The sequence below is a fragment of the Engystomops pustulosus genome, chromosome 6 (genome assembly GCF_040894005.1).
Source record: "Engystomops pustulosus chromosome 6, aEngPut4.maternal, whole genome shotgun sequence".
Classification (NCBI taxonomy): Eukaryota; Metazoa; Chordata; class Amphibia; order Anura; family Leptodactylidae; genus Engystomops; species Engystomops pustulosus.
Genome location: NC_092416.1, coordinates 84,262,808 through 84,288,358, shown reverse-complemented (window position 1 = coordinate 84,288,358; position 25,551 = coordinate 84,262,808). Strand labels below are relative to the sequence as shown.

At 42.7% G+C, this 25,551-nt stretch overlaps 1 protein-coding gene across 4 annotated transcripts in view; it reads left to right on the top strand.

The window, feature by feature from the left end:
• The window catches only part of LOC140135392 (myosin-binding protein C, fast-type-like), an 89,827-nt gene extending 83,450 nt beyond the window's left edge, over positions 1-6,377 (top strand). For all 4 annotated transcript variants that reach the window (XM_072156868.1, XM_072156866.1, XM_072156864.1 and 1 more), the window contains 3 exons: positions 81-267; positions 387-433; positions 4,004-6,377. In XM_072156868.1, the coding sequence (XP_072012969.1) occupies positions 81-267; positions 387-397 (198 nt within the window). In that variant the 3' untranslated portion in view covers positions 398-433; positions 4,004-6,377. The remainder of the gene's footprint in view (positions 1-80; positions 268-386; positions 434-4,003) is intronic.
• Positions 6,378-25,551: the final 19,174 nt, after the last annotated feature.

The following is a 25,551-nucleotide window of genomic DNA, read 5'->3' as shown; positions in this document are numbered from 1 at the left end:
TGCTCAAGAATAAATCTTACCCATAGAATCTATAGTTTAATATGTATATCCTCTAATGTAATTAATTGCATCTTATTTAGCCAAGAGTTGTCTGGATGAAAAACAAAATGGAGATAAAAGATGATCCTAAATTTCTCATGAAACATAACCAAGGAGTCCTCACTTTAAATATCCGCAAACCAAGTCCATTTGATGGTGGAACCTACACTTGCAAAGCTATCAATGAGCTGGGGGAAGCTGAGGTAGATTGCAAACTAGAAGTTAGAGGTAATATTTTTTAATACTATGGATATCACAATTGTTACAATATTATTACACAGTTAATCCCAAAAGATAATGAACAGGTTTTAAACGTATTAATTATGCTATCTCTTTTCTTTATTTAGTTCCCCAATAAATGCATCTTGGTGTTATATGCAGGGAGTTGCAAAAAGTAAGTAACATATTTGATCTGACGCTTAAAGGGTTATTCCCACAGTATTTTTAAATATACTCATAACAAAATAACACATTCTTTAATTCACTGTTATAAACAAAAATGCAGCATTTCATAGATACAATTCCAACCTCTTTCTATCAGTCCTGGTGTTTACAATTCTGGTTGTTCCTAGATATGACCGTAAATCTTCTGACTTCTGGTTAAATTCTTCTTATGAGTAGCTTCTCTTTTCTGCACACTGCAGTGCTCTCTGCATCCTGTCCCTCCCCCTGCATCACAAGAGCAGCTCAGACACAGGCACTTTCTGCCAGCAAGCAGCGTGCAGAGACTTACTCTACAAGCTACAGTACTCACAGATTGCGAGGCCTGTGTGGGGAGACCTCATATCCCTTTCAACATATAACAAATACAAAATGAAGCCACAAAGACATCATACAATGAGACAAAACTTTGGATCTGGTACTCCAGACTTACTCCATATATGACTTTGCTGGTCTTTGACTTTGAGAGAATACCCTATGCGTTTCGCCTAACAAATAATGGCTCCTCATTGATCCAATAATACAGATGCAAGATTATGCATCAAAAACAGCCTCACTAAAAATACATATACAAACAAAATAGATACATCTCAGTAGATACAACCAGTTGTTTAACATCAGAACTGTCCAACCACTTATGTGCTATGTAGTCGGTCACCAGGTGCATGTTAATATGTTGTTTTGACGGTAATGAGGATATATAGGTATACATATCACAGTGGCACGTCTCATATAATGATTATGACAATTTCAATGAGAAATAGCCAGTCTCCCATAACTGAACATAAAGTTCATGTTTTATATTGCACTTCACCTTTATGGTAGACAATAATTCATACAACATTGCACATGGCCCTCTATGACCGACATAATAACTCATACAATATTGTACTTAGTCCTCCTTCACTCTGATGATAGACATGATAATACATACAAAATGGCACTTAGCCTTCAGATAAACTAAAATGTCCCTAGTATAACTTGCTACCCTTAGAGGGTTAAAGCCCAAAAGAAAGGGGACTTTCTATCCAGACAGTTGGGTTACTTAGCTCATCAGGCCGTAGCGTAAGGGTGTTTGACAAAGCAGGTGGCATCCCGGTGGAGAGGTGGTGGTGTCATCTCCTACTGCGTTTGTGCAATGCCTAGAACTAGGACTTGTAGACAAAACCCATCTTGCAGGTAGAAATCTGCTTTCATATGCTTCCTCATAAAGCGACTTATGCCCCTATGGTATAAGAAATATATACAATATTGTGCAAGTAGCAAGCCTCAGATAAAATCACCAAATTACTATATAAAGATTGCTATATTGGACACCAAAACAGCACAACTCATAGAGGTCAACCATGATTGGATGGGGACAACACTAGGGGGCACCTGACTTCACCTATAGTACTCAGATTCCCCCAGAACTTAAGGTACTCCCCAAGGGAACCCCCCAAAAAACAGTGAACCAGCAGCTACAGTTGTTGGCTGAAAATAGGTGGATCAGAAATGCAAAAAAAGAGAAACATATAAATGAAAAACAAAAAAAATTATAAAATGTCAAGGGTATAGATACAATCAACCTCGGTTGTATCTCATAAGAGATGAAGAAAACATCTATCCTATGTTACCTAAAACTTACACCGCTTTCATTTAAAGGCAACCTGTCACCAAAACACTGTTCTCCCACGTGCCCAAGTCAATCCCAAGCATATCTGAAACCAGTTTTCATTAGATTCCTGCCTTATTCCTTTCAAGTAATAACTTTAATAAAACTTTACCTGGCTCCTTGCCATAATCGCCCCCTGGGCGTGGTCATTGTTTCTCGAAGTAAGTGCCCCCTCCACAAACTGCTCGTCCTCCTCTATTTTCAATTTTAAAAAACTCACCACCTCCCTCCATTACACTGCTTCATGTCTCCGCCTGCCTGCATACTCTTACAGGCCGAGCGATTACGCTGTCCGCATCAGATCGCTGACATGCGCAGATAGCAGTGGAGAAGTGCCGACGGTCTCCACTCTATCTGCGCATGCTCCGGGTTCAGCACAGGGTTGGATGCAGGTACGCAAACTGTCACGGTCAACCCTCCGTATAGATATAGGAACAACCACCAGGACTATAAAGTCAATATAGGGTAGTTTTTCCTCTATAATAGTCAATTATGTGCATCACAAGGGGTTTGTTTCTTGTATTGGTAATGTCGCACAGATGTTCAAGGATTCATACTTTAAATTCTCTGATAGTTTTCCCCACCTGGGGAGTGTGCAAATTCACAAAATCCCTAGCTGTGTACATTTTCCCTGTGTTAGTGTCCTGTCTAGAGAGTGATATGACCAAGAACATTGCAAAGCTAAGGGGGTAAAAATGATCTTTATTGTGTAAATATCACTAGGAGATTAAATCTGAGAACTTTCTTACATGGGAAACCCCCTTTAATGTAACTAATATCAGTTCCACAACACTGGTATCAGATTACATAGACCGTCTATGGAGAGAGGAGGGGGAGTCACAACAGCCATGTCTTTACCTAGCATCTCAGGGAAAAGTGAAAATAACATACATAGCCTACAGAGGGGTAAAGTGAAAACATTTCAGAATACAAAGCACTTAATGGTCTCAAAGAATAGTATTATTTCTCATGTCCATACACCATACCTTTCATTTATGCAAAATGTGTTGATCTATACCCTAACTGAATCTTTTGAAAGATCTAATGAAGTTTTAGGGAATTGAAACTTGAATGATGCGATCTTCTCTAATTGTGGGAAACTAATTAAACCAGTTGTTTTTTGGCATTATCTTAACTCCGACAGGTTCAATCTGTATAATAATTTCCCAGCGAGGTATTTCTATAAGGGATAGGCTCAAACCAGAGGTTGTATAAATACAACAATTTTAGCACGCATGCATTGGAATCATATGAGGCATCTATCATGCTTTTTATGCCAGTTTTGTGGCATAAATGAAAAGTAGGCATGGAGGGGCAGAGAACAGGGCCTGCTTAATTCCCCATAGGCAGGACCTAGCATACAATTTATCTAGGCCGGAGCCTCATATCCAGCACTGCATGTGCAGGTTGGGGGAAGCACAAGACTAGCCCAAGATGTGCTTAGTCTTGATAACCCCCCCCCCCCCATTGAGTCATAACTTTATTCTATGTTAGATGGCATTGTAACTGCCCAACCTATTAAGAAAAAATATTCAATATTATACAGTACACCAAATGTTGTGTCAGTCTTGCTCTTTGTAGCCCTGGTTCAGACAGCTATAATGCAACTGTATTACGCAGACCCTTTTATGGCTGCAAATGTTATCCTAACCAGGACTCAAACTAGCATGATCATAAATCTCTATTAGGATCTTTCAGAATTCATCAGTTTCCATATAAAATTAATTCAGAATACTAAAGATATTCAGAATGCAACCGTGAACAGAACCATAGTGTATTGTGTTGTTATTTTGTATTGTACCAAAATCATATTCTGTGGATTAAAAGAAAAAAAATCTCTTGCTCATTTTACTTTTTCTATGTATTCAGGGTTTGGATGAGTAACATGCCAAGTTTTCACTTCACAAGAAAAAGAAGGAAAATCTTCTCCATCGTCTCATGGTGTGGCGTCATGTATGTTGTATCATTGCTATTGTATTTTGTGTATTTTTACCAAAGAAACTTTTGTGACTGGTCAAAAATTCTCCTCTGTTATATAAACCAGTCATTGAAGTTATGTTACATGTAACAATCTGTTGCTTAGCCTGTTTGCTGCTCTCATCTTACACATATTCAGCAGCTTTGATTTGAAGCCATCATCTACGTATCTATTTGCATTAATTTGTACTTACACCGTATGTTGTGTAGTAAGTGTTCCTAAAAAGCAGGTGAACAATGAAGTAGCCTTGTAAAGGCAGACAAGTCTTTGAATAACAGACATAATTATGTGATATGATAATATTACGTCATCCAATGTAGCAAAAGGCCTGTGAAAAGTTAAGTCCAGCACAATGACCATGTGATTTGAGGAATAAGGAGGTGAATATTCTTATGTACAACTTACACTGATATTATTTGTCTAAAGTAATGGTGATAAACTTTCTTTGGAACGACTAGGATGCTATTCAGACTTGGTTAGCCTCAGCTTCTTAAGGTAAAATCCTTGCTGAGACCAACCATTATGTTACTATATAATTTAACCTAAACACGAAGGCTAGCCTTTAAGCTGATGTCAGGAATTCCAAACTGGAACACATATTGTTAGTTTGTAGGTTGTAGTTTATGAGCCTTAAGAAGTTACTAACAACATATTTTAATAGGCTTTGAAATCTAATTAACCAGTGAACTAATAATGTTTTGATATTTTTGCATATGAGGTAAAACCAATAGTTGTGTCTAGATAGGAATTTCAGGATGTGATAATAGGTGGGCACTTGGAGGAAAACTCTGGTTTGGAAGGAGGGTCAACTACTAGTCTCCAGCAGGAGTACAGCTAGCTAAAGATGTTAAAAACCTGTTTGGTAATAGGGACTTCCAAGTCATAAATCATGAAATGCAGAGAAAGCTCACTAATTTGATAGGAGAATGTGTAATGTTTAATCGCTCCTGTGGTGGCACTTAAAGCAGCTGGAGAGCCTGTAGCCATGTTATTGTGGGGAAGGGGCTTTTAATAAAAATTAATTATTCAAAGAGGACAACACCTTTGATACTTTATCAATTTCATTGTATGGGCCAATAAACATCTCATGAGATAAATTCTGTATTGATATATTGAATGTCATAGTATGACAGGATTGATTTATAAAGTTATTCTTGCTAAGATTTGGGTTAAGTTCACGCAGTAAATGTATTTTTGCAAAATATAAAGTCTTTGGAAAGATCATAATACTTGGCTAATGAAAAAGACTTTGAAACCTTGCAAAATCTACATCATTGGTGACTTCTGCTCAAGCTACCAACATGACTTATTCAGGCTAAGGAATATTGTTGTAACTGTTTTATGAAATGTTAGTTGTTTTATGTTAAAGATGAGGACTTTCAAGGAAAACAGGGTTAATATCATAAATTCTACTATCCCTTGTAGCTCATTGAACTGCATTCAGCAATGAATAGAGTTTCATTTATACTAGACACATGGGGGGAGATTTATCAGAAGTATCTGAGAGCAGAACTGTTCTAGTTGCCTGTCACAACCAATCAGTGCTCAGCTTTCATTTTATCACAGATTTCCATAAAATAGAGTTCCCAGGAGCAACTAGAACAGTTGTGCAGTCAGATACTTCTGATAATTCGTCCCCTGTGATAGGCTTATTATAGTTGCATCATTTTAACAGTTCAGAACTTGGTATCATTGTCTTGTTTCCCATTGTTTCTCATGGGATTGATGGTTGTAACCATTGTCTTATATGGCAAATCTCTAGTGTAAGTGTAAAATTGATTAACCACATTCAAAAAATATCAAAAAATTTTCTTTATCTTAATTTATAGATCACAGTACAAAACATGAATTAAAAAGTTTTTTCTTCATCATATTGAAAATACCTTTTTAAATAGTGCAAGTATATACGTCCATTTCTACATCATGGGTTGTAACAAGACAATTCCCGATGGAGATTTCCTTGGGCTCATGGCAATGGAGATTATTCAAAGGCTGTAGGTAGCAATGTTGTAGAGTAATAGATTATCAATAAAGTATTTTATTAATCACAACTAAAATACTGCCGAGCATTAATTTATGTAATATCTTTAGTGTAACCAGAGTTGTTTCGAACTATTGTGGTGGGAATCCAAATGTATTTATGAAAGTTGTGGTAACTTTTGCCAAGCTTTGTTCTCTGCTGTTTCTCAGAAGGAATAAAATTTGCATTTTAATTCTATGCTATTATTGTTATCTGTGAAATAAAAATGAAAAAAGTAAAGCGTGGACTGTTTACTTATGTGAGATTTGTTGACATACAGAAAGAAAGAAGGGTATTCAAAGACTGATTATTGGCTTCCAAGATTTGTTGTTGCTTGTCATTACATGTTTGGACCTCAAAAGAATACATGCATTTTTTTATACTTTTTTTCCCAAAGTTAAGACTCACTCAATCATTTCTTCAACAATACAGTACAGTCACTTTTACATCTAGGTTTATCAGGTTGTTCCAGAGCCATTGCACCCAGAGGTCTAAAAATAACATTGAAACTATACTCAGCTCTTTCTAGCGCCCCATTGATGTGCTATGCCCTCAATAACAGTCAGTAACAGTCTGCCTCTTTTGGTAACCAGAGTGTAAGTGGTGACATCACGTCGACAGTGCATACCCACTGCAGCCTAATATAGGCCACAACCAGAAGCTGTAGTGAGCAGAGTCTGTCAATATGCAACACAAATGAGCTTCCATACTTTATCGCCAGTGACATTTCTTTGGTATTTTTACACCACCTGGGACCCATATAAAAAAGCCCCTTACCCAGACAACTTTTTTAACTAAATGTTTAGATGCTCTTTTTTTTAAGGCTTTATTGAATTTTAACATATAAAAATATGCTCCATATAAAATGACATAACAATCTTCATCTATCCCATCATCACACATCCCGCTCCACTCCTCATCCTACATGCGATAATATGAGTTGTGCCATTTGCGCAACATTTAAATGTTTACTGGTTCCACAGAGTTAAAGGGTTTAATTAATTAATTAGTCAATTAAACTGAGGCAATGCCTATAACACTCAGAGTATGTAACATCAATAAGAATGGTTAGTGTACTGTGGAGTTCTATGCTGTCATATTTATGAAATGGGATGCCAGAAAAAATATCCCATGGCTAGAAAATATCACCACAGGATCATAGCAAGAGTACATTACATTCATAATGTATCCAAGAACATCCTGGCTGTCCCCTTAGGAGGCACAAGGGATTTGATGTCTCTTTAAACTACAGAGAACAAATGTGACTGCAACCTTTAGCCACTAAATAATAGTAATATTCAGGAATATTATTTTCTTTTTTTTTTAACTAAAAAGAGGGACACACAGGCCGTCCCTGGGTTAACCCCAACCAAATTTTATTTTGTCTGTGTGACAATTGGATTTTAAAAATGTTGGATTGTCAAAAGAACCCGGATTAACAATCATTCTTAACTGCAGAAACCTTTAACCCCTTAAGGACGCAGGGTTTTTCGGCTGATTTCTCGCTCTCCAACTTCAAAAATCCACAACTTTTTCATTTTTACGTGTACAGACCTGTGTGAGGGCTTATTTTGTGCGTAACAAATTTTCCCGTGATGTTATTTATTTTAACATGCCGTGTACTGCGAAGCTAAAAAAAAATTCCAAATGTGGAAAAATTGAAAAAAAAAACGCACACCTACTTTATTCTTTGGTTCGGTGCGATCGCGGTGATACCAAATTTATATAGGTTTTATTGTGTTTTAATACATTTTCAAAAATTAAACGAATGTGTCCAAAAAAAGAAAAAAAAATTTTTGCCATCTTCTGATGCTAATAACTTTTTCATACTTTGGCGCACGGAGATGTGTGAGGGGTCATTTTTTGCGAAATGAGGCGACGTTTTCATTGCTACCATTTTGAGGTCTGTGCGACATTTTGATCATTTTTTTATTTCATTTTTATGTTATGTAAAAAGGTGTAAAAGTCGCATTTCAGACATTTGGGCGCCATTTCCCGCCTCGGAGGTCACCGCCAGCCGTAACCGTTTTTATATTTTGATAGATCGGGCATTTTGGGACGCGGCGATACCTAATATGTCTGTGATTTTTACTGTTTGTTATGTTTTATATCCGTTCTAGGGAAAGGGGGGTGATTTGAACTTTTAATATTTTATTAATTTTTTTTATTTTTTAAACTTCTTTTTTCTTTTTTTTTTCACTATTTCTTAGACCATCTAGGGTACATTAACCCTAGATGGTCAGATCGCTCCTACCATATACTGCAATACTACAGTATTGCAATATATGGCATTTTTGCAGGTCATACATTACAATGAGCCACTGGCTCATTGTAACGAACCTGCATAAGCCATGTAGCCTCGCGTCAAAAGAAGACCCGAGGCTACCATGGTAACCGATCGCCGCCCCCCGATGACGTTCGACTTTGCCGACGGCGTTTAGAGGGTTAATAACCGCGATCGGTGCAAGCACCGACCGCGGTTATTAGCGGTGGGGGTTTTGTGCAAAATGCAAAAAGCCCCACCTCTGTATGAAGAGGACTCAGCCTGTGAGCCCTCTTCATACATCCCTTATACCTCTGCGCCGTAGAGCTACGGCGCAGAGCGTTAAGGGGTTAATAACTGTTATAGCTGTTTATTGTAGCCTGAGGCTTAAGTACATTAAATTACCAACATCCAGAGGTCCGTTTGTAACTAGTGGTCATCTGTAAGTCGAGTGTTCTTAAGTGGGTGACCATATATATATATATATATATATATATATATATATATATATATGCAGTATGATTTTCAAAGAGGGTATATTAAGAAACTTGTCTAAAATAATTCCTCACAACAGACATCAAAAAGGCAATACAGAGAGTTATTGGTCAGCCAGTCTTTCTAATTAATCTCTATTGCAAGGTAAAAATCCAAAATCAATGATTGTGTGTAATCAACCTAAATCCAAATGAGTATATAAATGGTTAATTTGCTGACTAGCTGAGCCTGTCTTCAGCTCTTAACATGATACTTCTCCTGTCCTTGGCCAGAGAGCTATCACTGTTTGCAGCTGTTCCTTAGTGTTTGTAGACTTCTAGGATAACTACAGCGACTGAACATTTAAATCCCCCTGTAATCATATTACGCACATTGCTACTTTTTATACTTTTATGCTATAAATGAAATACCTGTGAAATCTGAAAAGGACCCCACTTGTCTTATGTCATCATGAACATGTCCTGGCCACTGCATTAAACATTATATTTTAAGCTGACATAGATGTAGGACTCACAAAAAGTCCCACCTTTCCCCAATATGTGATATGTGTATAGGAGAAATGACACCACAGGGCGATGGGGTCTGACATGTTAGATGAAAGAAAATGAAATATAACTGCTCCCTTGTTGAAACTTTACTGCAGGTCATTTAGGGCCATATCATAGACAGAGCTACCCAGTGGAATGACCTTTAGTAGTAGTGGTTCTCCTTCACTTCCTATGTAGCCACGCGCATGGTGCGCCCGAAGCAGCTTCGGCCATAAAGTTTAAAAAGTGTTTTAAACCGTGATACAGCGGTTTAAAACACTAACAAAAATAAGCTCCAGCACCAGCTCACCCTGAGCTGGTGCTCGGTATTGCCTTCTTACACTTACCACTTCAAGTGGTAGGTTTCCTTTAAAATCTACTACTAAAAGCATTTTTCAACAGGACACAGGACATTTATTTCTGATATATTTTCAACTATATTTTTGAGATTTCCAACAATATACACTTTTATTGTTATAGAAAAGGGTATAATAAAAAAGTATCAAAGATTATTATTAAAATATGTGGTTTGGATATTTGTCCTACAGCCTGTTTTTGCACTTTTAAATTGAAGAAATCTGATGGCATTGAATGCAGATTTATTGCCATATATGTAAAAAAAGAGCTGTAGATAAGAAATCTTTCATCACATATACTATAAACTTGAAGAGACAGTGGAAACACTAATCAAGCGAGATTATTGTTTGTTCATTATAGAGTATAATGTCCTTAGTTGTGGAGGTGCCACTTATCTGTTACCAATGGACTCTCTATGTCCAGTGACCTGCATCAGAAAGATATGTAGCGCATGGTTTCCATTCCCACAAATCGCTCTTCACACATTATTGTTATGACCTCTGCCTGGATTACCAATTTCTATTAAAGTACCTTGATGTCTGTTCCCTAATAACATCCTTTGCAGTCCCTTTGGCACCATGCACCAGTGTCTGTAGACATTTATCACTCACGCCTTTGTCATTCATCACTTGACTGAGACTTCTGAGGCGGTGAACCAGTAGTTCCCTGCAATAAAATTCAGATCTCCACACAGGGGCGAGTGAGTACCAGGGATCGACCTCATAGGTATCCCCTAATCATATTGGTTTATTGAGTGAGTCCCTATCTAAAAAATTGTTATATGTGTACTGAACCCTAACTTATTTAAATATTTTGTTTTCTTTTTTAAATAAGTCTTTACTGCTCTCGTCACATGCTTTTTCCTTTCCTCTTACATTCTTCTTCATGGTTTCACACTTCAATCTCTACTGATATTATCAGACCAACCCTGACTGTTACTGGAAAACAGAACTGGTCTCAGACACATGTACTAACACATGGGGCACATAGCAACTTCATCCAAAGGTTGCCATCATTTTCATCATTATACATAGTGCCCTTCAACGGATCCTCCTACTATCCCCTCTGCTGTTGCAGACCGCCTGGATCTCACAATTAAAGCAATATTCTGTTGCTTTTTTGTGGCTCCACCGCTCAGCCAGTGATTGAGCAGATATTGGCAGTGGAAACACAGTGTGGAAATTGAGTGAAGTATCTTTTCATTTATTTTTTGTAATCCATATTGCCCCTGGTGTAACCATTCTCATTCATTTCTAAACACCACAAATTATGGTTATCCCAACTAATCCATGGAAAAATCTTAATATGTGACATATGGATTTTTTTCACTGATTTGACCCTTTACATTGAATAGAAATCCATGTGACAGAAATTTCAAATGTTAGGATATTCCTAATAAAGTAAGTTGTACTTATGTACAGATAAGTAAGTAAGATGTTACTTGTGTACACTGATACAATACAATCTAATGTATTCTTACATAAAAAAAGAGAATTATATGTGTGTTCAGAAACCTTCGGCTAGGGCTCTGTGGTGACTTTTGCTTGTATAGTAATCACAGTTAAATCACAGGTTACCTTGACCTCAGTGTTTCCCGAGGATTTGATTCGCTTGGGTTAATGGTAAGAACTCTAACCAGCTATTGGCAACATACTATTTACCTGTGATTGTTGAGTGAGCAAAGATCACTGCAAAGCAAATAAATACTTAGTAATCTGAGAAATAGATATTCCAGCATCAAAAAGGATACATACATTTTGAGACTTCCAAACTATCGAACAACAGCTAACCATCCACGAGACTAGAGATGAAACATTATATTCCGTGTTATGTATTCATTGTATTCAGGGCTGGGACGAAGCATTTTGGTGCCCTACGCAGACAAGCAAAATTAACCCCCCCCTCCCCCCTCAAATACGTCCGAATTAGTGTCAGTCTTAACAGGAAAAATAATAAACAAAGTTAAGTGGCCAACTGCTATAAAAACATCTATAATAAGGCCTCCCACCTGTAAATATAGTGTAAAATTGAAAAATATGTCCCTCCAGTGAAAATACCATATTGCAGCAATGAATATACCAAACACACAGATACCAATGACTGGGCCGCACATATAAATATTTACCAGCAATGAATAAACAGCACATAATAATATCCTGTACTTATAAATATAGACCAAAAATTAATTTACTACACACATCAATATATACCAGCAAAAAATGTAGTGAACATCTGATCTGCACTCGGGCACAGACATCACTTATTGTTAAGCTGCTGCTGTTTCCTTCTATGTCTGTGTTGGTCCAGTACATCCCGCACTTCTTCCTGTTGTCTCCTCATCTCCACACTCCATTTCTAAAAAAAAAAAACAGTCAATATAATGTCCCCTGCATATACAGATAATACACTGCTACCCAACATATCAGCCCCAGCACATTTCCCCAGTATATAGGTAGCCCATACCCTAAGTTTACAGCCAGCCAATATATATCCAGCCAGCCCCATAGTATATAGCCAACCAGTCCCCTGCCCCCCAATATATAACCAGTGAACCTCCAATTAGTATATAGCTAACCTACCCCCTCTGTAGTATATAGCCAGCCAGCCCCTATGTAGTATATAGCTAGCCAGTCCCATAGTATATAGCCAAACTGCATCCTCTGTAGTATATAGCCAGCCTGCCCCCTGTAGTATATTTCCAGCCTTCCCCCTTTAGTATTTTGCCAGGATGCCCTCTATGTATTATATAGCCACTCAGCCTCATAGTATTTAGCCAACCTACACTTCTTTTAGTATATAGCCAGCCAGCACGCCTTGAGTATATAGCCAGCTTGCCCCCATGTAGTATCTAGCCAGCCTGCTCCCCTGTAGTACATAGCCAGCCAACCCTTAGTATATAACCAGCCTGCCTCCTCTGTAATATATCCAGCCTGACCCCTGTAGTATATAGCCAGTCTCCCCCTCAAGTATATAGCCAGCTTGCTCCCTCCTGTAGTATATAGACAGCCTGCCCCCTCTGTAGCATAAAGCCAGCCTGCCCCCCCCCCCATAGTATATAGTCAGCCTACCCTCCATGGAGTGTATAGTCAGCCTGAACCCCCTCAAGTATATAGCCAGCCTGCCTCCCTTAGCACGCTTGGGTCATAGAGGGCGCCATTTGCGTACAGCAACCAGCAATTTGTGTATCTCAAAGATACACATATTGCGGTTCACTACTGGGGGCCAGGAGCACGCAGCAGGATGGGAGGTAAGGGTAGCGTCCTAGGCGATCCCCTACCTTCGCCTACCCCTCATCCCAGCCATAATTGTATTCATGTCTCATGCTGACATACTATACTAAACAAACAGCAGAAAAGGATAGATATCGACTTCAGTAGCATTCTACACTTATACAATATCATTACACAGCTTACAGAAAAATGATACAATGTATTTTGTTTATTGATGTCATTCAAATCTTCACATCTAGGAGAGGGCTATTAAGCCTAAAGCTATTCAAACTAGATGCTAAATCTATATTGTCCCAGATTTTCCACCGCTATTCACATTAGTCCAAATTTGGGATATTCAACAATTGTGCATATCGCATGCAGAACAATTGCGTAGAACTGGAATCCACCTTTATATGGTTGTTTAACACATCAACAAAATGTGACATAGCTATTTGTAATGGTGCAATTAAGGATGTAAGATGATGGGCTTGTGGGCTCAGCTCTCACTACACATGGCAGATGTTTGCTGCAGAAACATCCACCGCTAGCATCCATGGTCTATTTGAATACCATAGGTGCATGCGAAAAGCCACGTTGGCTAGGCTGCCCCCTAGCCTTAACAAACCATTGTCATGATAGCCTGAAGTCTGTGAGACTTGATGACCTGTCATTTACCCTGAGCTTTCTAATAATGTGCCCGTGGCTGTTACAAATAGTTACAGATAGGTAGGGAAAGCCTTATATACTGCAATACAGTAGTATTGCAATATGTGTTAGGAGCTATCAGGCCAAAAAGCGTTAAAGTACCCTATGGAGTTTAAAAATACAATTAAAAAATGTAAAGGCTTAAAGGGAACCTACCACCACAAATCTACCTATTAAGGGCTAATCCTCACGTCCCCACACTTTTTTGTTAACTTTTATTAGACATATATTCAAATTTACTTATGCGGCTACTGGGGCGTGGAGTAGCCGCATCTGAGGTTACATGAGGGGAAATACAATTTTAAATGATCTATTAGAAACTAATAAAACCTATAAAAATGTGATATCGCACCAACCAAAGACCAAAGTTGAGGTGTCATTTTTACCACTCCGTAAAAACAAGAGCCCACAAGATATTGGCACAACTTGGAAAAAGGGCATAGGCAGGAAGGGTTTCATGGGTGGGTTTTTTTTTTTTTGCGGCTGGTATAACCCACCCACTCACCTCATAAACAATATCAACCAGTAAGCAATCTGTATAGCTACAATATACTGTGGACTGAGTGGAGAAAGAGTATTGTAGACTGCGAGTTACAGGGCTGCGATTTAGGGATACAACACATTTGACACAGCTACTAATAATATTTTTTTAAAAAAACAGTCCCCTACTAAAGAACACCCGACTTACAGACGATCCCTAGTTACAAACGGACCGCTGGATATTAGCAATTTACTGTACTTTAGCTCTAGGCTACAATAAACAGCTATTACAGGTATTAAAGGTGTCTGCAATGAAGCTTTATAGTTAATCCTGGTTCTTAATGACAACCCAACATTTTTAAAATTCATTTGTCACAGAGACCACAAAAATTCTGTCTGGAGCTACAATTATAAAATATACAGTTCCGACTTACATACAAATTCAACATAAGAACAAACATACAGACCCTTTCTTGTACGTAACCCGGGGAACTGCTTGTATTAATTATGGGGGCCTCCACCAGATTTTTCGCCCAGGGGCCTTCACTAACCTTGAAAGGAATGGTACCAGTCATCAAGAACAGGCACAATAAACCTTACTCACTTTCACTGGGGGATATTTATCATGACCTCTGCGCACCGCCAGTGGCCCTGAAATAATCGCAAATGCTAGCTTATTGCTAGCTTTTGCAATTATTTTTCACAATCCGCCACCTTCACGCCAGTGGGGCGTGAAGGGGCGTGAAGGGGGGGGCGCGGCCGGCCGAGCGGGGGGCGCAGCCGGACTGGAGTGGGCCGGCGCGGGGCGTTACTGTCCCCGCGTCTGCGCACTCGCTGCTGCCGGCGACTTTTCATATGTGAAAAGTCGCCGGTTGCGGTTTTTTCTACGCCAGTCCCTTTCTGGCGTAGGAAAAACGCTGAGCAACTGGCAGCCCGATACATGAAGAGGCAGAAGCCTCTTCATAAATAAATAATAAAATATCCAGGAAAGATGGAAAATGTAACATAAAAAATATGGAGGAGCCACTAATACGGCATACTCCCGTATATGCCACAAAGTCACAGAGTCAAAGATATAAAATTAGTGCTCTACTCCTTATACTGTTTGTCAAATGGCTAGAGCCTCTCACCACCTCTTCATGGACTGGAAATAAAAGATATCCCCGACTCCTTGCATCGCCAATCGTCCTCCTTTAGTGGGTTGAAACACAATCCTCGTCTCGTTACCGTGTCCACGGCGTGTTCCCAATCCTACATCAGGAGGTATGCGAAAGGATAGTGCAGATTGCCAGGTTCAAAAAGGAAATAGTATTTATTGTATGTACTCACACATTCCAATTTAAAAGCGCGCATGTAGTAAAAGCATAAGACGCCTAAAACACCTTGCCCGACCCAGGTTTCGCCTATTCAGGCTTCTTCCGGATGCCCCGGAAGAAGCCTGAATAGGCGAAACCTGGGTCGGGCGAGGTGTTTTAGGCGTCTTATGCTTTTACTACATGCACGCTTTTAATTTGGATGCCCCGGAAGAAGCCTGAATAGGCGAAACATGGGTCGGGCGAGGTGTTTTAGGCGTCTTATGCTTTTACTACATACGCGCTTTTAAATTGGAATGTGTGAGTACATACAATAAATACTATTTCCTTTTTGAACCTGGCAATCTGCACTATCCTTTCGCATACCTCCTGATGTAGGATTGGGAACACGCCGTGGACACAGTAACGAGACGAGGATTGTGTTTCAACCCACTAAAGGAGGACAATTGGCGATGCAAGGAGTCGGGGATATCTTTTATTTCCAGTCCATGAAGAGGTGGTGAGAGGCTCTAGCCATTTGACAAACAGTTTAAGGAGTAGAGCACTAATTTTATATCTTTGTCTCTGAGAAGCCTCTTCATGTATCGGGCTGCGAATTCGCACGAGCGCCAGCGTATGATAAATATCCCCCACTGTGTCTTTGTTGACAAGTGTAGCACAGGCATCCCAGCTTAAACCTGCCTCTTCCCAAAAGTCAAATCCCTCCCTAATCTTTGCAGTACTATGTTGGCTCCACCCATCGCTGGGATGTGTGAAATAATGACAAGATCTGCAGTTTCCCATGCAGTTTCCCATACAGCTAAATACACCATGCAGTGTTAGGGACAGCATACTGGCAAGGACAGGAAGCAGAGAGGACTTGCTGTCTGTTTAGGCTCAGATCTGGAAAGACACAGAACTTTCAATCAAAAGAAAGAGGTGTGATTCACTAGCAGCCTGGAGTATTGACCCTTTATCTACTCACTTGCATATGAAAAAGTGATATGAAAAATACTTTTAACCCTTTAATAGCAGGTATAACAGGTGAGAGGAGTAAAGTTCTAGTGATTCTACATTTTTACATATCAGGACATGAAAGAAAATCCTTGGAACTTATTAAAACAATCTCAAATGAGCATGTGTGGAAAATGAAATACATCCATAGTATTTCGTAGGAATAAAGAGGGAAAGTAGCAGCGAGTTGGTACTTATCATTAATTGACCATCAGCAGCTGTGACCACCTCTATAAAAGCAGAGGTTTGGGTGCTTTGCTGGTCTGGAGCATCACACAATACCATAAGGATAGGTATAGATCACTCATTATTTTACAAAAGAAATTATTTATAGGTAGGGTTATAAGGTCATTGCCAAAGAATTGAGAAATATTATTCACAAAGTTACCAATTTTTCAAGAATTAGATGTCCCACCAATTTAACCTTTAAAGTTTATCAGGGTAAGTAGAATCCCCTAAAAGGTTCACCCATATTGTACTTACTCTGGTATGCATTCCCCTTCTGTCCAAAGAACATTATGGAACTTACTAAGGGATTGTACTCAAGTTGGTAAACTTTCATATTTGTGGCCAAACCCTTTGAAGTCAGAGAAATTGCAAAACAAAGCTATATCAAAGATACTACAGGATTCAGTCAGCATTTTAAATGTTCAATTTCATGAATGTATTATTATAAAATTATAAAAACAAGTAAGGCTTATTTACTTGAGCTGTTAAGAGAAAGCCTCTTCTTGGTTTAAATCACATGACAGCACAGCTTGGTCAAAACGGGGTCATGCAACAAGACAATCACCCAAGCACATAATCAAGTCTACAACAAAATGGCTGAAAGGGAATGGACCAGTCAATGTCCAGTCCAACTCAAGAGCTGTGCATAAAGGCAGACCTCAGCAAGAAGAGCAAAATGTGAAAGATTATAAAACAGTTTCCGAAAATCATAAAGGTTGGCTCCACATCCTAGTGCTTTATGGTGTGTTTCTCACAACTTTTCCATGGTGATTTCATGGTGGAATTTGTTGTATTATGCATATAAATCTTTGGCTCTATTTACCCAATTTTTAAAAGTATTTTAGTCTTAAAAAAGTCTTAGGATCAAATGTATTTTTATTATGCTCTGATACATGAAACCATGGGTGTATTTTCTTTTTCCCATGACTTTACAGCAGCCCATTAATTCCAGTGAGAACTGTGTAATTCCCTGTTTCACCAGTGGTGGCTGTAGAGAAAAAGACACTTTCCTCTGGAATCCAGTTTGTAATTCTATTACAACTCCATTAGAGGGCAGCAAACTTTAAGTGTACAAACACATTCGGTACAGCTCAAATTGTTGCTATGTTTTCAGATATGTCATATATTTAATGGTTATATTTGGATTAAGCTATTCTCCTTTTAATCATCATATTTACTTATAAATTTAAACAATCCCTCAACTTTTTATTAGAAATAAAAAAATAGCTGAAACAAGTTATCAGCACATATGCAAAAACTTGTTTGATACATTTAAAGGGCACCTACCACCATGATTCTACCTATAAAGGTAGATCGGGTGGTAGGTGGATGTAAGGGACGTGAGGAGAGCTCTTTTTAGAGCTAATCCTCACGTCCCCGCTAACTTTTAATAAACTTTATTCCCCTAATATGTAAATTTACTTATGCGGCTACTGGGGCGTGGAGTAGCCGGGCACGTTACTCCTCCTACCCTGTGTGTTCGGCGCGCAGCTACGAGGAGCCCAACATGCTGGCGTTCTGCGCATGTGCAACATCCCCCACCGGGGCCTAGCCTTTTCTCGGGGCCTGGAGTCAGCCGGGGCCCGCAGTACCTGAGTGGCTGGCGGTTGCAGCCTAGGCACGCTAGTGTCACGGTGCTTGGTATGGGGACCGGAGGGCTGTCCTACAGCCTGGCAGGTCTCCAGCAGGGTGGTGTTGGCAAGAAATGATGAGGGAGAGGCTGCTATAGCGGTTCTACCTGGGGCAACCCTTTGGTGTCTAGAGTATAAGTCTCTGTGTGGTGGACAGGGTGCCTGTGATGATGGTAGTTGTAGTAGCAGGGACCAGACGGAGGCAGAGGTTGAACAAAAACAACTTACAGTTCTTTATTGGAACCGACAGGAACCGCAGCAACGTGCCTTTAACAGAGTAGTGGATTGCTGATATGTACTTGGAGGGAGCCACAGGAGGTAGATCGCCAGCCTGGATGCAGAGGGCAGGCTGGGAGGTAGCTGTGTCCTAATAGGAAGCTTCAGCTTGTCCTGGAGGGCTTCAGGTATCACCCTTGAAGGTAGGATGATACCCCTTTCCTCTCTCTCTGTCTAACTCACTGCTTGGTCTGACTTGCTAGTCTTTTAGACTCACTTCTCTGACTGAACTGACTGTTGGAAATCTCCAACCGTCACTTTTTCTCAGCTCTTGGTCATGTGGTGGTTACTCCTCCAATTACATCCCAGCTTACAGTACATTAGGATAATACATGTGATTGGATGACACATCTTACATCACATCAAAGAATTAACTCCTGCCTTACCAGGCAGGATCTACCACTGCAGAGTTCATCTGTGTTATCTAGTGTTATGTAGTGACATGCTGTGAGGCTAATCAGACCCTACACAGGCTGCAAGCTACATGGTGGGACGTATTTGCAAACACAGCTCTGCCTTGCATCGGCGAGGGTGTTGCATACCTCCGGGGCAATTGAAAGAGCCGCCCTCGGCTCGACTACAGACTGATTGGGGTGCAGAGGTAGATGGGGGCACTTCTGTGAAGTGCAGGCTACATGATCTGTAGGGACAAACCGCCCATGGTCCTGGAGACAGGCACCTGGGTTGGTGTCGGACTAAGACAAGGACATGTGTGACAGTTGATTGCTGACGCCATTAAACCAAACTGTACAGTCACACTACAACCTGAAAATCCTATCAAAGGTTAGTGCAAACTACTGACATATATTGACAGTGTGAAAACATTTTGTAAACTCTCATTGGCTTAGGAGCTCAATGGGTACACATCTTAAACGTTACAAATGTTACAGATAGTTAGGATACTCAGGGTAGCAGCATAGAATGTCTCTTTACCTGAAAAGGAAAGGCATAAAAGTGCATGTAAAATGTCCGTACCTAAAAGGAAGGCATTAAGTGCAATATAAAAATAAATAAAGTAGCAACTTTTCCTTGAGGTTGGCAAAAGTCTCTCAGAAGGTCTTTAATAGCAAAGTCCATCTTCTGGGTACAGCCCTTGAAGTGGGGAAAAGTGCCATAAAATATGCAAAGGGTCTCCTCTATGTGTAGAGGGACAGATTCCTTTGTAGGGGTGCTATCATAGCACATGACAGTGGGCAGTTCAAGGTATGTCTCTTGACTGAAATAAATAAATAGGGGTGAGAGTCCCAGGAAAGTCTCTGGCTCTTGTGGAATAGCGGGCGCTCAGCCCAAATGGGATAGCAGTAATAATATTTACAATATGTACAATAAGCACAGGACCTGGTAAGGCTTTCAGCCCATCAGGGGTTACTCAGTATCTTCTTCGGTGGTAAGTACTTCGGTGTCAGAAAAGCGTACCTGCCTCCTCCGTCTGTGTGACACCAGTTGATACTCCTGCAGGTACGCAGGAGCTTTACCTTTTGTCTCCCTTTGAGACCTCCGAAGTTCCGGCCTGGAGAAGATTACAACCTCCTCATCGTCCTCTTCTGAGTCAGGCGCTGGAGTCAGAGTCTCAGCTGCCTCTGATGCTTCAGGGGTTGCAGACACTGGAGCCGGATCATCCTCCACAGGCAGCAGTATTGGAGACTGCGGTGGGGATGATGGTCTCTCTGGGGTACCTCTTACTGGAGTGGAAACAACAAAACAGAGTTGAGGCACAGTCACAAGTTCTAAGAAACTGGGGGTAGGTGAACACAAGGAGGTCTGTAAGTTGGGGGTCGAAGTGAGAGGTGTGGACATAGGGGCAAAAGGACGAAGACATCTCTTCAGCCGGTTCCTATGTACCCGGAGTAGTGGACGGTCTCCTCTTGAAATCTCGTAGACTTCAGGGGAGAGACTGTCCCTAACTAGGTATGGCTCACGCTCCCAACGCCCATCTAGCTTACTGGTGGGATGGTTGTTGCGCAGCCACACTCGATCTCCTGGGGCAAGAGGCTCAGCACAGGCATTACGATCGAAGTCCCTTTTTTGTTTCTCTCGGGCCTCTTCCAACCGCAGATCCACAACTTCTCTGGCATCCGCCAGGCGCCTCTGGTGTTCGTGAACCCAGTCAGTCTGGGGGAGTAAAGGAATCAGTAACTGGGAATCAGGGGACTCCATGTCCCAGGTCATATCAGCAGGGAGATGGCCATGTCTCCCGAACATCAGATAATACGGGGTGTATCCTGTGGAGCAATGAGTGGTATTGTTGTACAGGTACACCAATTCGGGCAACAGTTTTGGCCAGTCAGCCCTTTTTGCAGGGGTCAGAGTCCTCAGCATGTTGATTAGAGTCTGATTCATCTTCTCACAAAGCCCGTTGCCTTGGGGATGATAGGCTGTGGTCCTCAGCTTTTTACAGGGTGGTCCGTAAGGATCTGGTCCGGACAGCCATAGGGGAGGATGAAGCTCTTCCACAGGGCCGCTGCGGTGGTCCTTGCAGATAGGTCTCTGACAGGTACTGCAACCACAAATTTGGTATAGTGGTCGATGATCGTGAGAGCATAACTATGACCGGATCTGCTGGGCTCCAACTTCACATGATCCAATGCCAGGATCTCTAAGGGCCGTTGGCTCACAATGGGATGTAGAGGGGCCCTTTGATTGTGTCGCTCTCCTCGAGCGATGGCGCAGGCTGGGCATTCCCGACACCAGGCTTCGATGTCGGGCTTCATATTGACCCAGTAGAAGCGCCTTCGGAGGGTGGCTTCAGTCTTCTGAGCGCCAAAGTGTCCAGACTGGTCATGGTACATTTCCAGTACTATCTTGGCGTCCCTCCTGGGAATCACAATCTGGTCATAAGTGATAGGGTCCAGAGTTCTTCTCTTTAGCAGACCCTGATGCATGTTCAGAGTCTTGCTCTGGCGCCACAATTGAGACAGTTCTCCATCAGCTCTTCTGCGGCGGATTCTTTCAGGCACTCGCCCACTAGAGAGATAGTCCATTACTTCTCCTATGGCGCGGCTATCAGCCTGAAGACTTATCCAGAGGTCCTTTTCCGCAGGGGGCTCTGACTCTTCTTGAGGAGTAGCTGGCGCTGCCTCTGACGGTAAGGAGTAAACTCTCTGGGCATCTTGACGCACAAACCGGGCATAGAACGCTGGCATCTCCACATCTTCCCACTGAGCATCCGTGGAGGGTCCCTCCCACTGGTCAGGGAGACGTGACAGAGCGTCGGCGTTGTCATTGGTCTTACCAGCCCGGTACTTGATGGTAAAGTTGAAGTTGGCAAGTCTGGAGGCCCACCGTTGTTCCAGTGCTCCAAGACGAGCGGTGTTCAGATGCGCCAAGGGATTATTGTCTGTGAAGACAGTGAAGAATGATGCAGCCAGGTAGTCCTTGAACTTTTCGGTCACAGCCCAGACTAACGCCAGAAACTCCAACTTGAAGGAACTGTAGTTCTGGACGTTTTGCTCCGGTCCTCGGAGGGAACGGCTGGCATAGGCTATGACCCTTTCAGTTCCGTTTTGGAGCTGGGATAGTACAGCCCCTAGGCCTTGCTTGCTGGCATCAGTGTATAGGGTGAAAGGCAGACTGTAATCTGGATATCCCAACACCGGAGGCTCAGTCAACCGTTGCTTGAGCATCTGGAAGGCAGCTTCTCGTTCGGCCGTCCACTCAATGGATACTCGGGAACGTTGGCTCTCTTTTGGCAGGTCCCTTAGAAGCTCTTGCAGGGGAGCCGCCAGCTGGACAAACTTCGGGATGAAACGCCTGTAATAACTGGCAAATCCCAGGAAGCTTTTGATGTCCCGTACGGTTGATGGGGTAGGCCAGTCGTGGACAGCTGCAATCTTCTCTGGATCTGGCTCAATTCCATGAGCGCTCACCACATGTCCCAGGTACTTGACGCTAGGTTCTAGCAGGTGGCACTTGGATGGCTTGACCTTCAACCCATGTTGGGTCAGGATTTGGAAGACTTCAGCCAGATGGTGGAGGTGGTCTTCATAAGTCTTGGAGTAGATGATGATGTCGTCCAAATATAGCAGGACGGTCTCAAAGTTGCGATGACCCAAACATCTCTCCATCAGCCGTTGAAATGTGCCTGGGGTGTTGCATAGCCCGAACGGCATGTTGTTGAACTCGAACAGGCCCATTGGGGTGGTGAAAGCCGTCTTCTCTATGTCTTCCGGCGCCATGGCCACTTGCCAGTAGCCACTGGTCAGGTCCAGGGTAGAGAAGTAGGCAGCTGACCCTAGGGCTGCGAGGGATTCCTCGATTCGAGGCAGAGGATAGGCATCCTTGTGGGTGATATTGTTGATCTTCCTATAGTCAACACAGAATCGAAGGGTTCCATCCTTCTTTTTCACAAGGACCAGCGGGGCAGCCCATGGGCTGTGACTTTCCCGGATAACATTGGCTGTCTTCATCTCTTGTACCAGCTTCTTCACCTCTTGGTAGCGGGCTGGAGGTATGGGCCGGTATCGCTCCTTGATAGGGGGATGAGAGCCAGTAGGGATGGTATGTTGGATCAGGGTAGTCTGCCCAAAATCCAGTGGGTGTTTGCTGAAGGCCTGGTGGTGCTTCATAACGACATCCAGGACACCTTGTACTTGGTCTGCAGGAGTAAAATCGTCGTCTCCAATATTGAGCTCAAGCCACCAGGATTGCTCGGCAGGCTCACCTTCAGCACTTTGCTTCAGTTCCAACTGTTGGGAGGCAGACAGAGAGGTTTCCACCAAGTCTTCAGGATGGACGCTGAAGAGAGTGGCTACGGCTTGGTACTTTCTCAGATCCACTGGGGAGTCTCCCACATTTAGTAATCGAATGGGTACTTGTCCTCGGGATACAGTGACTAGGCTCCTGGCGGCTAGAATGGGCAGGTCTTCATCAGCTGGTAGAGGTTCTACTATCGCCTGGCAGTCTTGACCTTGGACGCCCATGCAGGCTCGACACCATACTAACGTCTCAGTCCCAGGTTGAAGGCGGACAGGTTGGGGATCCTTGATCCGGGCTCTGCAGATTTCACCATTAGGGCCAGCAAACTTCTGTTGCGCCGCTAGAACCTGCATAGTCTCCTGAATTACCTTCCGGGAACCGTTGGGCACTGTTGACAGGGAGTCGTGAAGAGCCTTCAGCACTTCAGGGTAGCAGTTGCGGAGGACATTGGTACCCAGTACCAGGGAGAAGTTACCGTTTTCGGGCACTCGTGTCACCACTACGCCCTGTCTGGTTAACTCAGTGTCTCCAATGGTTAGCGTGGGCTCCCAGTAGCCGCGGATGGGTACGGGTTTTCCGTTCGTAGCAATAATGTTCAAGTAAGCCTTTGGAGGCTGGACTAAGGATGCTCCTCCTCGGCATTTCTCGAAGGCAGCACTCCGGAGGGTGGTCACTTGAGAGCCGGTATCAATTAAGGCCGGTATCAATTAGGGTAACTCCGTTGATGGTTACATGAACCATGGGGCGAGTCCCCACGAACCTGGGCTTCCAGTTAGCATCTCGGGGACTTACAGGTCCTTCCCTTGGAGGTCGTCCCTTAGCTCCAAGGGTTTTTCGTTTAACTGACGACATCCATCCTCTTCATGCCCATATTTATGGCAGTAGCTGCACCGCCGGCGGGGTTCCTTCTGACTCCAGGTGCTTAACGACTTCGCTTCTCTTGGGCGCTGTTTGGCCGGGGAGTCACGAGGGGTAGTTGACCGTACAGAGTTCTCTGAAGGTTTCTTCCTCATAGCGGAGACAGTCACTTCCAACTGGGTCAACCGATCGAGTATTTTATGCAGGGTGTCCGCCAGATTAGGGATCTGTCCTGCTAAGCCAGCAACTTCCGTAGCCGCAGGAGTAGGTGATGTCGACTGCAATGGATGGCAAGCTAGAGCAGAGTCCTCCATTTCCACGGATTTAGGCTCTTTCTGCGGTCCAGTAGGCGGTCGGTCCCCTAATATGTCAATGGCAATTTCCTTAAACTCAAGAAAGGAGGCCTGGGCATGTTGAGAAGAGATGATCTTTAGTTGACACCTTTGATTTCAACAAGTCCATTAATGAATTGTTCCCTCAGGGTTTGATCAGAGGTTTTAGCGTCTTTGGGATCAAGACGGGTTATGGCCTTCCATGTCTCCTGTAGGGAGAGGGCAAAGTCTCGGAGGGACTCTTGGGGCTTCTGTCTTTTCCCGAAGAATTGCTGCTTCAACTCTGAGGCAGTACACTTGTCAAAGATGTTGCGCAGCCTATCAAGAATTTGGACCACATTCTGACACTGTTCTTGGGGCCAAGACTTGACTTCCCGGAGAGCGGGTCCTTTCAACTGCCCGGTTAGGATGCCCACTTTCTGTTCCTCTGTGAACGGGTACAGGGCGAAGGTGGCCAACAACTTGTCCCTGAATTCAGGGAGAGTGTGTGATTCTCCCTTGTAGTGGGGTAACCAGGGGGCCCCTGGATAGTATGGCATAGTCAGAGGCATCATGGTGGGGGTCCCAGGGACCCTGACTGTAGCAGGGGTGAAAGGACTCTCTGGAGGGCTTAACATGCTCCGGTACCCTGAGGAGGGACCAGGGGACGGGACCTGCTCCAGTCCCGTATCTTCGTCCTGGGCGGACATGACTGGCCTAGCTGAGGGAAGTCTGTAGGGTTACACAATGTCCGTTGCTATGGGCGATGGCTAGAATGGGACGTGGGCACTTTAAGACACAGTCACTATTCCCTGGGAGGTGAGCCAATAACCTAGCATCGGAAACAATCTCTACCCCCCTTTAACTTCCCCAGCGGTACTCACTCAGGATCAGCCGCGATGACAGGACAGCTCCGGTGCATGAAGGACTCCGTTCCCGATGTCCGGCAGGCAGCAGAGGCTCGGTGATGCTCAGCGGTGTTCTCCTCCAGTCGCAGGACACGTGCGCCGGAACTCCGGATGAGGCACACGCTGCTGGCAGGCTTCAGGCGCAGCCTGCGCCGAAATCCAAGATG